At 36.6% G+C, this 13,154-nt stretch overlaps 1 protein-coding gene across 1 annotated transcript; it reads right to left on the bottom strand.

Moving 5' to 3' along the window:
• Positions 1-10,547: 10,547 nt before the first annotated feature.
• Positions 10,548-12,429, bottom strand: LOC109615954 (T-cell surface antigen CD2). The gene is made up of 5 exons (XM_020048171.2): positions 12,347-12,429; positions 11,601-11,921; positions 11,273-11,512; positions 11,050-11,175; positions 10,548-10,936 (listed from the first exon to the last, which is right to left on the bottom strand). The coding sequence occupies exons 1-5, from the start codon at positions 12,393-12,395 to the stop codon at positions 10,788-10,790; spliced, it is 885 nt and encodes a 294-aa protein (XP_019903730.2). The 5' UTR covers positions 12,396-12,429; the 3' UTR covers positions 10,548-10,787.
• Positions 12,430-13,154: the final 725 nt, after the last annotated feature.

Here is a 13,154-nt window from a genome sequence, read left to right as displayed (position 1 = left end):
TGCTCATTTTAGATGGACTGAGGCGAAGTGGAAAACTGTCCTGTGGTCTGATGAATACAATTTTGAAATTGTTTTTGGTCTTATATATACAGGTTTTGGAGCTACATATTCTGCCATCCAGACTATGTTTTTTTTAGGGAAGGCTTGCATTTTTCAGCAAGACAATGCCAATATATTACAACAGCATGGCTCTGTAATAAATGAGTCCAGGTGCTTAACTGGCCTGCATGCATTCCAGACCTGTCACCAAAAAACACAACAAAGGAGACCTCAAACTGTTGAACAGCTGAAATCCTATATAAAGAATGGCATCACATTTCACTTTCAAAACTGCAGCAATTGGTCTCCTCAGTTCTCAAACGCTTACTGTTAAAAGTTATTGTCAAAAGTAATGCAACACAGTGGTAAACATGCCTCTGTCCCAACTTTTTTGAAATGTGTTGCTGGCATCAAATTGAAAATGGGCATGTATTTTTCCAAAAACAATACGTTTCAAGATTTGATGTGTTGTCCTTGTACTTTGTATTAAATATAGGGATGAGTGATTTGCACATCATTGCATTCTGTTTTTATTTCCATTTTACACAGTCCTAATTTATTGGAAAACAAGGTTGTAAAAGATCTTCAGTTTCTTGGCAATTTGTTGCATGTAATAGCCCACATCACATTTATGCTATCATCCACATTAAGTGAACATTAAAAACAATCAACACATTTGTATATTGTTTTTTAAATTACTGTTTTTAGAGATGAAAACCTTGTTTTCTAAACGGCTAAACCTAAATGGCCTAACACTGCTACTGCTGCTGTTGCCACTATAAGCACAATTATCAGGAAAACCATTTCTCTCCTGTAAGAAATGAAATATGATGGGTGTCCGTCTGTTCTGAAGGTCCTTTATTTTAAATAGTTCTCTCTCTGGTGTGTTAGTTTTATAATCAGAATACTAAAAGAAACAGGGGCTCAGTAATTCATCACACAGTGTTACATCAGGAGTAGGAGTCCCAGAGGTGGTTGTTGACTTATTATGATACTGTATCTCTGGCAATACAGCATAACGGATGTTTCATCTGTTTTTATAACTACATAAAGACAACTATGCTGAAACACTGTTAAGAATAACACCCTGCCACAAAATGCATTTTACACTCTTGGCATAGCTTGGCTGGTGGTTTCCTTCATACATCAGATCAGTTAGGTGTTTTCATGATAACTCAGTCAGTCAGTTAGCCACCTTTACCACATCAGTCTGCTGAGAGCATGCACTACAGACACTGACTATATATAATATACAGATTGTTTTAGTTACACTTGCAGGGCCTCAAGTGTATGAACAACCTAAGCCGAATGTTTAAAACTGTTAATTGTTTGATTGCAGTTCATGGAGTGCTTTGGCGTCTACCTCCAACTGTTTCCTGAGTAAAGGGAGATTAGTATTACGGTGTAGTGTAGTAAAAACATACTTAGTGAACACTTCCACACTGTGTTGTTAGTCACAGTGAAATTGACTGAGACAATTTAAAAAGCAAATTATTTAATTGTTGTATTAATTAACTTGTGAAATTGTTTAATAAATATGATTTTACACTTTGCCTATGTTAATTGTTCATCATCGATTCTCTCATTCCAAAATGCAAAATGATGAGACTCCTTAAATAATCAGCTGGTGTGTTCCGTGGCCTGAAATACAACACTATTCCTCAATATTATATCTAAGTGTCTTCCAGGTGTGCATATTGTTTTCAGCCTATAGTGATATTCTAATATATGTCATAGGCTAGGTATAAGCTATATCATTTAAATGTACTTATAAAGGTACGCTTGGTGAAATTTCCCCAGAAACCAGATAATATTAATATGTTATGTCCTAGTTCTATGTTGTTGTTCTTTGTTTTTAGACCTGTCCTTTTGGTTTTTGCTCTACTTCACTCTGCCTACTCAAACCAGAAGAACATGTAACATTTCCCACCCCACAATACACACACCATTTCCTTAGCTTCACTCACATTGGTTTAGGCTAGTAGAAAGAAAACATTAAAATCAATGGCTTCTGATATAGGCTTAATAATATAGCAACAGGTCACATTTTGGGTGATGGTTGTGATGCATTTTGGAAACTGTTGGTGTGATGGAAGTAGTTTCATCCATACTGTGGTCGTAGATAAAGATTCTCTCCCCTTAAAAACATCTTGCCTCTTTTTATCCTATATTTAAAACTGGTCAATGTTGGAGCAAGTCTATGATGTTCATTGCAGCATAATGAATTGCTGCCTCAACAGCCTTTTATAACATCTGCTCCACGTGGCATGACAGCACTCCCTCCTCTCCAATGTTTGGGGTCATTAGCATACAAAATGTCCCTATTAGCATACACATTCTCCTCCGCAGCATCACCATCCAGCCAGAACATCAGTTCATCTCCTGGGTCATCTTCAAACTATTTAGAATAGTCAAAAAAATAATGAATTGCAGAATTTGTTTGTTTAAAATGGTTAATGAATTGAAAGAATACAAGAATGTGTTTGTATTGAAGATCTTATCATATAAAAAAACTGTAAAAAAAAGAATACATAGATCGATTATTTCTAAGAACACAGGCTATAGTATTTTCATTAATTTTTTTGGCCCTACAAATGTACAAAATGAAAATTACACAGTCAGTCTATAGGTGACATGAATTGTCTATAGGTGACATGAATAAGTTATCGACAAAACAGAGAGAAGTTATAAGACAAGGTTAAAAGACAAGGTCTATTAGGCGTCTTTGCAGGTCTCTCCAGGGGGTTGTAGTGGGGCTATCCAGCTGATCTAAATGCCAATGCATAGCTCTAGTGTTTTGTTTTGTCATTTAGTCTAATACATTGACTCTTGACATTATATAATTCTGCCACACATTCACATCACATCCAATTTGAATATTTCTTTAGACACCATTAACCATTGTGTTAAACTGAGTAACATTTATTATTAAGTTTTCCTCCCCCACAAAAAGCATCTATGAACTGTATGGCTTATGCCACTGCCCGTTTTAACAGCTTATTAGCCATTCGTGAATGACATTGATACAATAACTACTGTATCCATATAGGGGATGATCAGACTTTTTCATCAAGTGAAAAAGACGAGAGAATCGTGTAGTCAGCAAGTGTTTGTCTATCCTGAACAAATCCTAAGACATAATTCAAAAATCCACCCAAAATAGTCGCAATAACAGTAAACTGTTTCATTTTAGGGTTATAATGTAGCTACAGAAGATTGTAGCCAGCAAAGTTTTTGTCCATCCTGAAAGAATCCTCTTAAACAGCTAATTATCCATTTGTGAAAGACATTGATACAGCATCTATCAATATAGGAGACGATAACCGACTTTTTGAAAAGACGACACAATCATGGAATCCACCAGAAATAATTGCAATACTGTATAACCGTAAACGGTTTTAGTTGAGGCTTACTATAACATAGCTACTGTTATTATTTTGTGACCAGCTAAGTTTTGTATATCCTGACCCAAAAAGCATGCGTACTTTGAAAATCCACAAGAAATCGTTGACACTATAACTGTAAACTGTTTTATTGCGGGCCGCAATTAAAAATCTTAAATGTCACCATCCTCACTGGATTAAAACTCTGGTCTCCCACGTGAGTGGCATGGTCTTTAACCACTATGCCAAGGCGCATTTACTAGTCACAAGACATGATTCATCATTGTGCTAAACTGACTAATATTTCTTATTAAGTTTACCTCCACCACAAATAGCGTCTATGAACTATGGCTTTTGCCACATGCTGTTTTTACAACTTATTAGCCAGTAATAGGCTTACTAGTATCTACTAACTTACTAGGAATAATCATAAGAATGGAACAACTGCTAGCGAGACTGAAGATTAACTTTTCCCGGACAAAGCTATTTCATTTCATGGCACAAAAACATACGATTTTCTTTCATTCATGAATGACATTGATACAATAACTATTGGTGACGATAACTGACTTTCTAGTCAAGTGAAAAGATGAGAGAATAATGGAAACCCCAACTCTTTTACTGCCCAAGGGGTTTTGATAAAGCCTATATTATTACCCCCAAAAGCATGCACAGATGCGTACCTTTGAAAATCCACCTGAAACATTTGCAATATAACCATAAACAGTTTTTGTTTAGGCTAACTTTAATGTAGCTACTCAAGGTTGTAGCCAGCTAATTTTTTGTCTATCCTGACCCAAACAGCATGAACAGATGGGTACTTTGAAAATCCACCTGAAACATTCGCAATATAACCGCAAACAGTTTTATTTTAGGCTTAACTATGATGTAGATACTGAAAGTTATAGCCAGTGAAGTTGTTGTCTATCCAGAACAAATCTAAACTCATACTTTGTTTTGACTGTGAGGAGATTCGATTGCAGAACCGAAAGCTTGCAGGTCTGCTTCTCTAACCACTACACTATTTAACAAGGTAAGGCAGTCTGTCACTCAGTTAGTCAGTCAGTCAGAGACATTCACTCTTCTTGGCCAGCTCTGCTTACGTGGTCTGGCAAAAACAAGCCAGATCTTTCCTGTGAGCTTCTTGTGATGGAGAACAGGAAGGTGACATCTTCAATCTTCAATGTTTGCCTTCACTGGCAGAGTAACTGTCGTCTCCTACTGCCCCAAGAAAGGGAGAAATGTCCTGCTGATGAGCGCCAAGCACAAAGGTGCTGTCCTGAGCACCAGAGAAGACCACAAATGGTCTTGGACTACAATGAGACCAAGGGATGGGTTGATAATCTGGACAAGGTCACAGCCACGTATTGCTTTTTCCTGGGGTCAAATTGAACCCGAACATAAAACGTTACTATCTTTTATTACATAAATTGATATTTTTTCCAAATGTTATAAATAACAAAAATCTGTACTTAGAAATAATATTACTATAACTATAATTATAATTATTAGCACTCAGCTTTTTTGGCACTCTCTGGGTTTTTACAGAATTACCATTTTCCCAAGGTGATATTTACTTGGCATTAATAGTTTTCACCCTATCAGGTACAATTGCATCAATAACATTAAAAACATTAGAACTAAAGGTGTCACAGCAACATTTGAGATATTAACTCCTTTAATAATAACTAGAACCAAGGTTTCCCTATATGCAAAGACACTTTCACATGCTGAGACAGTCCAAAAGTGTCTGAAGTGGTATAGAGTTCTTTAGCACTACTGTCTTTTAAATTATCCATATGAATATGAAAATCACCAGTTATAATTAGAAAGTCTAAATTAGTGCACATAATGGACATTAGTTCAGTAAAGCCCAATGAAATTTGTGGAGTGTCTTGTGCCCGTAAATGGTTAATAATAGAACACGAGAAGTGCATTTCAGTACAGCTGATCGATATTCAAAAGAGGTAACATCTCCAAATGATATCTGATTGCATTGATAGATGTCACTAAATAAGGCAGCTACTCCATCCCTTTCCTGTCAGCTCTAACAACTCTCTTACATTATAATTTGGGGGGGCTGAATCCATAAATTTTTTGTCTAGCCACGTTTCAGTTAAGAACATAAAATCAAGTTTATATGTACAAATAACCTCATTAATTAAAATGTCTTGTTTGTAAGGGAACTAATGGTTAGGAGAGTAAGTTTCATTTTCTTAATGACAGACATGGTAGTCTTGATGTGAAATGAAGAGGCTGTAGGAGGCCCATCTGTCTTGCAAGTTACTTGTGAACCTCTACAACTGTACAATCAAGAGAATTCTGATGAACTGTGCCACAGTGTGGTTTTGCGGATACTCAAACCACTGGAAGGCCCTGCAACGGGTGGTGAAAACCCATCACTGGTGCCCAGCTCCCAGCCATGGTAGACCTCCAGCACAAGCGGTGCCTGTGGGATCATCAGAGACACTTCACATCCATGCCACTAACTGTTTGCCCTTCTGCCATTAGGCAGGCGGTACAGGTCTCTTTGTTCCTCCACCAGCAGGCTCAGGAACAGTTCCTTTCCATCTACAACAGACCTGGGCAAGATAAAGCCCCTGGGCCGTATCCGGCCCGTTGAGTCATTTTATCCGGCCTGCAATACATCCAAAACTTTTAAAATAATAAAAATAAAAAAATACCTGAGGAGGTCCGCAGATTACGTTACTTTATTTACTTTTGCATATTTATTTATTTTCATATGAAAAGTCCCGTGGCACTCCCAGTAATAAGTTCAGCAGTATCATACTGTCTGTTTAAAATACCTTTAAGTTGAAATAAGGTATTTGCGTTGTTATGATACGTAGGGACCAGCAACACAATCCACGCGTTATCATTTGTTAGTACTATACGCAATTGATGGCTAGCGATCTTTGGAAATGAGCATAAGAAAAGTTGATAACGAAAGCAAGGTATTTAAAAAACTATTGACAGGAAAATATTTATTTGCAGATGTCGCAGGTAAAGCAACTTGCTTAATATGTTAAGCTTACGTCCCAGAGTACAATTTGCAGTGGCACTTCCAGAGCAAACAAGCAGAATACAAAAACTGTCACCCTATGCTACAATTCAACAAGTCCAAACGCAGATGCAGCCTCACTGATGAACATCTTGCAGCAGTACCGCACACTGCTTCAACAGAAAATGTATTAAGGGCCACATTTGAACATTTTATAAAATTGTGAATTATCATTATTAAAATTAAGTGGGTAGCTGCATTTCAACACAAATGAATATTGGTACAACAACACTTTTATGGCATAATATTGTGGCTCAGCTTACAGGAAATGTGTGCATGCTTTCTCCCATGTAATACAGCAAAGGACTTGCTAGTTCTCTTGTGTATAAACATTATAGATACTTGCAAAGTCAATGGACAATAAGCACACAATATATTGAAAGATTAAGAACATTTATTTGTGACAGTGCGAGTGTATCGAGACAAATGGTGAGGCAATTTTTTTTACCCAAAACAAGGAATAAAAATCAATGTGTAATTTACTTTCTTTTTAGACAAAGCAGAAACAGTACTTCACGGTAATGTGAATACAAATAATAGTGCTTAGCCAATCAAAGCTCTTTTGTTATTTATTTTTGTATCAAATATTGCGTAGGTACCAATTGAAGAAGTTAAATGTATTATTCGTAATTGTAAAAAATTATCAGCAGGAATCACAGTGTTTAACAATAACATGAAAACTACTGGTTGATGTGGCATCTGGCATTCAGAAGCTCAGAAATAGGGCAAACCAAACAACAAGATTATTGTATCTAGTTGGCCTAATGACAAACTGGCATTCTGAATAAGATATGTAGTTCCAGCCTTCCAGGAATGTAGAATAAGGTTTTGGTTTTGAATTGTGCAATTGAAATTAAGTAAGTACATAATAAGGAAGGCTACATGTTAAAAAGGTGCACATAATGTTCTTAACAAGGTGAGATTATTGGAAGACAAAAGATAATTGTGGTATGTAAATGATATACTGTTCATTGCTTCCGATAGGTAAATATGGTTATATCAGGCAGTTATAAAGAAATAAGTATTATAGTCTATTTTCGTTGAATATGTATTGTATCAATTACAAATTGTACTAGAATTATCCAAGATGTTATTTTCAAACTGTTGGAATATATTATGGGAGGATTTTGGAGAAGGAAACCCTCGTTGGTTTTACTATACCAAAGCACTAAGGTGGAAGCTTAAACGTGAAGTTATGCTTAAACGTGAAGTTTAGTAACTTTCTACATTTTTTGCAGAATAAAGGACATTAAAAGAGAAACATTGCCTGGTGTCCTTATTCATCTCAAGTATGTAGTGCTGCCTGAACAGCCAGAGATGCAGAGGTGCAACATTGACATTAAATTGCAATCTTATGATGAATCGTCATTGTTGTTGAATTGAACAATTGTTATTGGGTTTGATACTTAATTATACACATTTCCCAAAAACTTTTTTTTTTACAATATACATTTTGATAAGTATATTTTAAACTTTCAGTGTTACTGTATGTACTGGTATCTTTCACTGGGCCTTTATTAAATGTAATACTACAAATGGCAGAGTTGTTACAGTCATGCAAGTTGTGTAAATCCTTTCTTTAATAATTGTCAAACCTATTTTTGTCCAAAGTTTGAAAATCTGACTTTCAATGAACAGCTACTATCTTGTTGATTTCTAATTAAATTGACTGACCAATTATGAAAAATAGTTTTCTTAAGAAAGAAAACCTGTATAAAAAACGTCCATGAATGATTCCATGCAAATGGATGCGGAATGACTATTGGCATTCAGTTTTTGTTTTGACAGCAACACAACTGTTATTTAAATGGAACAATAATTTCAGTAGTGGGTGCAAGACAAAGGAAAATGATAAAAAGTTAATTAATGTACTTTAGAATTTTTTGTGTGTAGCTTAGATGAATTAATCAGTCTATGTATGTGCAAACATTTTTAATATTTCCTTTAAAATTATTAACCCACAGTTACATTTTGGGAACATATTGATACAATTTTTTTCTTTTCTTTTAAAGTCAGTGTCAGTCCTTAGTAAAATTTCATGAACTTTGAGTTAAACATACAAAAAATTTAAGAAATTAGGGTTTAGAGTGTACAATTGCAATGTAAACCATAAACCTAACATGACTTCACAAATGTTTTATAGTGAATTCCCTTCGTCTGTAAGATAATATATACAGTGGGGAGAACAAGTATTTGATACACTGCCGATTTTGCAGGTTTCCTACTTACAAAGCATGTAGAGGTCTGTAATTTTTATCATAGGTACACTTCAACTGTGAGAGACGGAATCTAAAACAAAAATCCAGAGAATCACATTGTATGATTTTTATGTAATTAATTTGCATCTTATTGCATGACATAAGTATTTGATACATCAGAAAAGCAGAACTTTTGTTTGCAATTACAGAGATCATACGTTTCCATAAGTATTTTATCACCTACCAACCAGTAAGAATTCCGGCTCTCACAGACCTGTTTTTCTTTAAGAAGCCCTCCTGTTCTCCACTCATTACCTGTATTAACTGCACCTGTTTGAACATGTTACCTGTATAAAAGACACCTGTCCACACACTCAATCAAACAGACTCCAACCTCACCGCAATGGCCAAGACCAGGAGTGCTTTGTAAGGACATCAGGGATAAAATTGTAGACCTGCACAAGGCTGGGATGGGCTACAGGACAATAGGCAAGCAGCTTGGTGAGAAGGCAACAACTGTTGGCGAAATTATTAGAAAATGGAAAAAGTTCAAGATGACGGTAAATCTCCCTCGGTCTGGGGCTCCATGCAAGATCTCACCTCGTGGGGCATCAATGATCATGAGGAAGGTGAGGGATCAGCCCAGAACTACACGGCAGGACCTGGTCAATGACCTGAAGAGAGCTGGAACCAAAGTCTCAAAGAAAACCATTAGTAACACACTATGCCGTCATGAATTAAAATTCTGCAGCGCACGCAAGGTCCCCCTGCTCAAGCCAGCGCATGTCCAGGCCGGTCTGAAGTTTGCCAATGTCCATCTGGATGATCCAGAGGAGGAATGAGAGAAGGTAATGTGGTCTGATGAGACAAAAATAGAGCTTTTTGGTCTAAACCAAGGAAGAAGAAGGATGAGTACAACCCCAAGAACACCATCCCAACCGTGAAGCATGGAGGTGGAAACATTCTTTGGGGATGTTTTTCTGCAAAGGGGACAGGACAACTGCAGCGTATTGAGGGGAGGATGGATGGGGCCATGTATCGCGAGATCTTGGCCAACAACCTCCTTCCCTCAGTAAAAGCATTGAAGATGGGTCGTGACTGGGTCTTCCAGCATGACAACGACCCGAAACACACAGCCAGGGCAACTAAGGTGTGGCTCCGTAAGAAGCATCTCAAGGTCCTGGAGTGGCCTAGCCAGCCTCCAGACCAGAACCCAATAGAAAATCTTTGGAGGGAGCTGAAAGTCCATCCTGCCCAACAACAGCCCCGAAACCTGAAGGATCTGGAGAAGGTCTGTATGGAAGAGTGGGCCAAAATCCCTGCTGCAGTGTGTGCAAACCTGGTCAAGAACTACTGGAAACGTATGATCTCGGTAATTGCAAACAAAGGTTTCTATACCAAATATTAAGTTCTGCTTTTCTGATGTATCAAATACTTATGTCATGCAATAAAATGCAAATGAATTACTTAAAAATCATACAATGTGATTTTCTTAATTTTTGTTTAAGTTTAAGTCACTCACAGTTGAAGAGTACCTATGATAAAAAGTACAGACTTCTGCATGCTTTGTAAGTGGGAAAACCTGCAAAATCGGCAGTGTATCAAATACTTGTTCTTCCCACTGTATGTGGTGATCTAACATCATAATTGGTGTTTGCATCATATATACAAATCCCTTCTTCTGGAACCAAAAATACGTTTCTACTATATTCAGGTCATGAGCTACAAGCATTTAGATTTGGGTACACCATTTTAGGCGGAAAAAGACTTTTTTTTGCCTGATCCATGAGAGGTGTTAAGAAGCGTCAGGTACTGCAGGAGCTTGTACTGTCTGTCAGTGACATGGCTTTTTATCTGAAACTGCAATGTTCACACAAACCATTGATAAAGTGTGTATGCACGGCCTACACCGGCCTAACCAATGGATAAAAAGGAACTTTAGTTATTAGTACTAGTTAATAAAGCATTTCTTGACCCTTTAAATTACGATAATAAATTCATTATTGCATGAATTTATTCTTATGATATTCTCTATCAGTGCATGCATACAAGGCGTGTTTAGTCATCCCTTGACTTCTTTCTGATTTGCAAAGCTACATATGGTGGTTAAAATGTGTCTATGGGCTGCCTGCCACGTCTGGTGTTTTTCATCTGTCCATACTCAATCTCTGTTGCTGAGGACTGCTTCTTTGTTTGCTTTCTTTGCTTGTTTACTCTCACATCAGCGTAGACAACATGCTCATTATTTCCATTGTCTGAAAATGAAAGGGGAAAACTGTAGTTCAATTTGGACGTGAAACAAACTATTATGTTCATTTAACATTTAAAATATATGTTCTGGGCTTGAAACTATTTTGAAATAATTTACCTGAGGTATCACATCTGCATCTTTGTTTCTTTCTTATATGGTTAAACAGTTTAAGGAGACTTATAAGAGTAACAGTCAGAACCACAGCCAATGTCACTGCTAGAAAGAGAAACTGGGAAGAAACATCTAGAAAGAATACATCAGTACTCAATATTAGTTTGTAAATAAAACTCAATTATTGTTACCCTTCATAAGGCTGGAAAGTTAACTCTTCTGACATTACCTTGGCAGGCTGTGGCAACAATGGTGGAGTTCTGGCTGCTAACGTTATTCTGAACAATGCAGGTCAATTCTCCGGTATCATTGTTCTTCAGTTTGACAACATTGTAGGGTACACCACTGTTCAGAATCTGGCTGTTCAGGGTCCAGCTGTACTGAAGATCATCTCCATCTGAGATACATATGCCCACGGCCTCTTCATGACGCACACAGATGTGAAATAACATTGGAGGCGACACCGGGACTGACCGAAGAAGACACAAAGACTTTTAAAATGACCAATAGAATAAAGACTTGTTTATGTTTAAATGTAAAACAAAATGGTTCTTTACCCTGTATATCAAGTTGCATGTTGATAAGACGAAGCAGTTTTCCTCTTGTATCATGGATTTCAATTGTGTAATCACCAGAGTCTTTTCGCATGGCTTCATTCAGCCTGAATGTTCCATTTAAGAACTCAGAGCGTTTCTCATCTGATAGGGTAAGTTTTGAGGATTTTGTTGTTGATTTCAGAACAATCGTATCACCTTTTTTCAGCGATATACCTTCATTATTGCTGTTTGCAATCAAGTGTAAATACAAAGGCTCTCCAGAAACCCCATAGCACTGATGACTTCCATTTTTCTGGGAGAGGTTACAGGCCAGGGCTCTCACTGTGGAGCAATTGTTATGTTAGGTCAATACGTACTGTAAGTATTGGTCTTTACAGCAATACCTCTAAAGATGCATTTAAGTGGAAGTCGAAAAATGCTAATCTAAATTTAACATACATTTTACATGAACATGTTATTTTATGTACAAATATTTATGTACTTCAGCTATTTTAGTTATTGACAATATATTTTGAGTAGTATTGTTGACCCACCCTTATATAAACTGACAGAAATATGTATTAGGACCCTTGACAAGGATGTTTGGAAGCACTGATGTTAACTTGGATTATCAAAACATTTTCAACATTTAGCATCACTTTTAGAAATGTTATTTTTCTTAAATGAAACACAGCTTTGTTTGCATTTATTGTTATGGCTTGGCTAGGTAAACACTTCATAGTCTGTTCTGTCATCTACTGTCCTACCTTGAGTTGCCAATGACATCACCAAACAAACAGTTATCCGAGGATCCATTTCTCTTCTGTCTACACGAACAAAAGCATTACCATAAAAATGGTGTACATCTACATAAACTGATGAACATACACTAAGAATGAAAAGCAGGTGTTTAGACAGGACGTTTGTCACTTCTGTATGTCAGACTTGCTACAGTAGGTGTGAGGAGAAAACCACAAGTATCCCATCATGTCTGCTGGCATTGTCATTACATTTTAACCCAATTAAAAGTGTTAGGCATTACCTGTCAAAAATGAAATAAGTAAATGTATCATCCAAGAAAAACAACTACATAATTTAAAAGATGCTGGAGGACACTAACCGAATAAGACTGTGTTAGGTATACATTGAGAGCAAGATGTTTTTGTGAAGCATTGTATTATTGACAATGTAGATGCAATTGTTCAACATATTCTTCTGGATCACACTATATGGGGAGATGTATGAGGCAAAGCACACTAAGCATAGAGGGAAGCAGATATTTAGTACAACAATTAAATAATGAACATAACAGGATGTAGAACAGTGAAGAAAATGTAAAAAAAAGAGTATAAATGTGTATGAAACAATGAAACAGAATAAAAACAACAGGAAGTAGAACACAGTAGAAACTGTATGGAACACAAAAAATCTATAGATGAAACAAAAAAACTGGAATAAAAATTTACTACACACCATTTAGAAGTAGTTCAAATAAAAAACAGGGAAAAGTGTAAGAAGCAAATTGGAATTGAGAAGTCAGTGCAAAAACTAAGAAAGGGCAAAACAATAAACAAA

This window comes from Esox lucius, chromosome 7 (assembly GCF_011004845.1).
Source record: "Esox lucius isolate fEsoLuc1 chromosome 7, fEsoLuc1.pri, whole genome shotgun sequence".
NCBI lineage: Eukaryota > Metazoa > Chordata > Actinopteri > Esociformes > Esocidae > Esox > Esox lucius.
This window is presented reverse-complemented; position numbering and strand designations above follow the sequence as displayed.

What these genes read in the sequence shown, in the direction of transcription:
- LOC109615954 (XM_020048171.2), bottom strand. Translation starts at nt 12,395, where the DNA reads ATGGATCCTCGGATAACTGTTTGTTTGGTGATGTCATTGGCAACTCAA. An exon ending in GATGTCATTGGCAACTCAAG is followed by an intron (nt 11,922 to 12,346) that starts GTAGGACAGTAG and finishes ATTGCTCCACAG; the next exon opens with TGAGAGCCCTGGCCTGTAAC. An exon ending in TGTTGCCACAGCCTGCCAAG is followed by an intron (nt 11,176 to 11,272) that starts GTAATGTCAGAA and finishes TATTCTTTCTAG; the next exon opens with ATGTTTCTTCCCAGTTTCTC.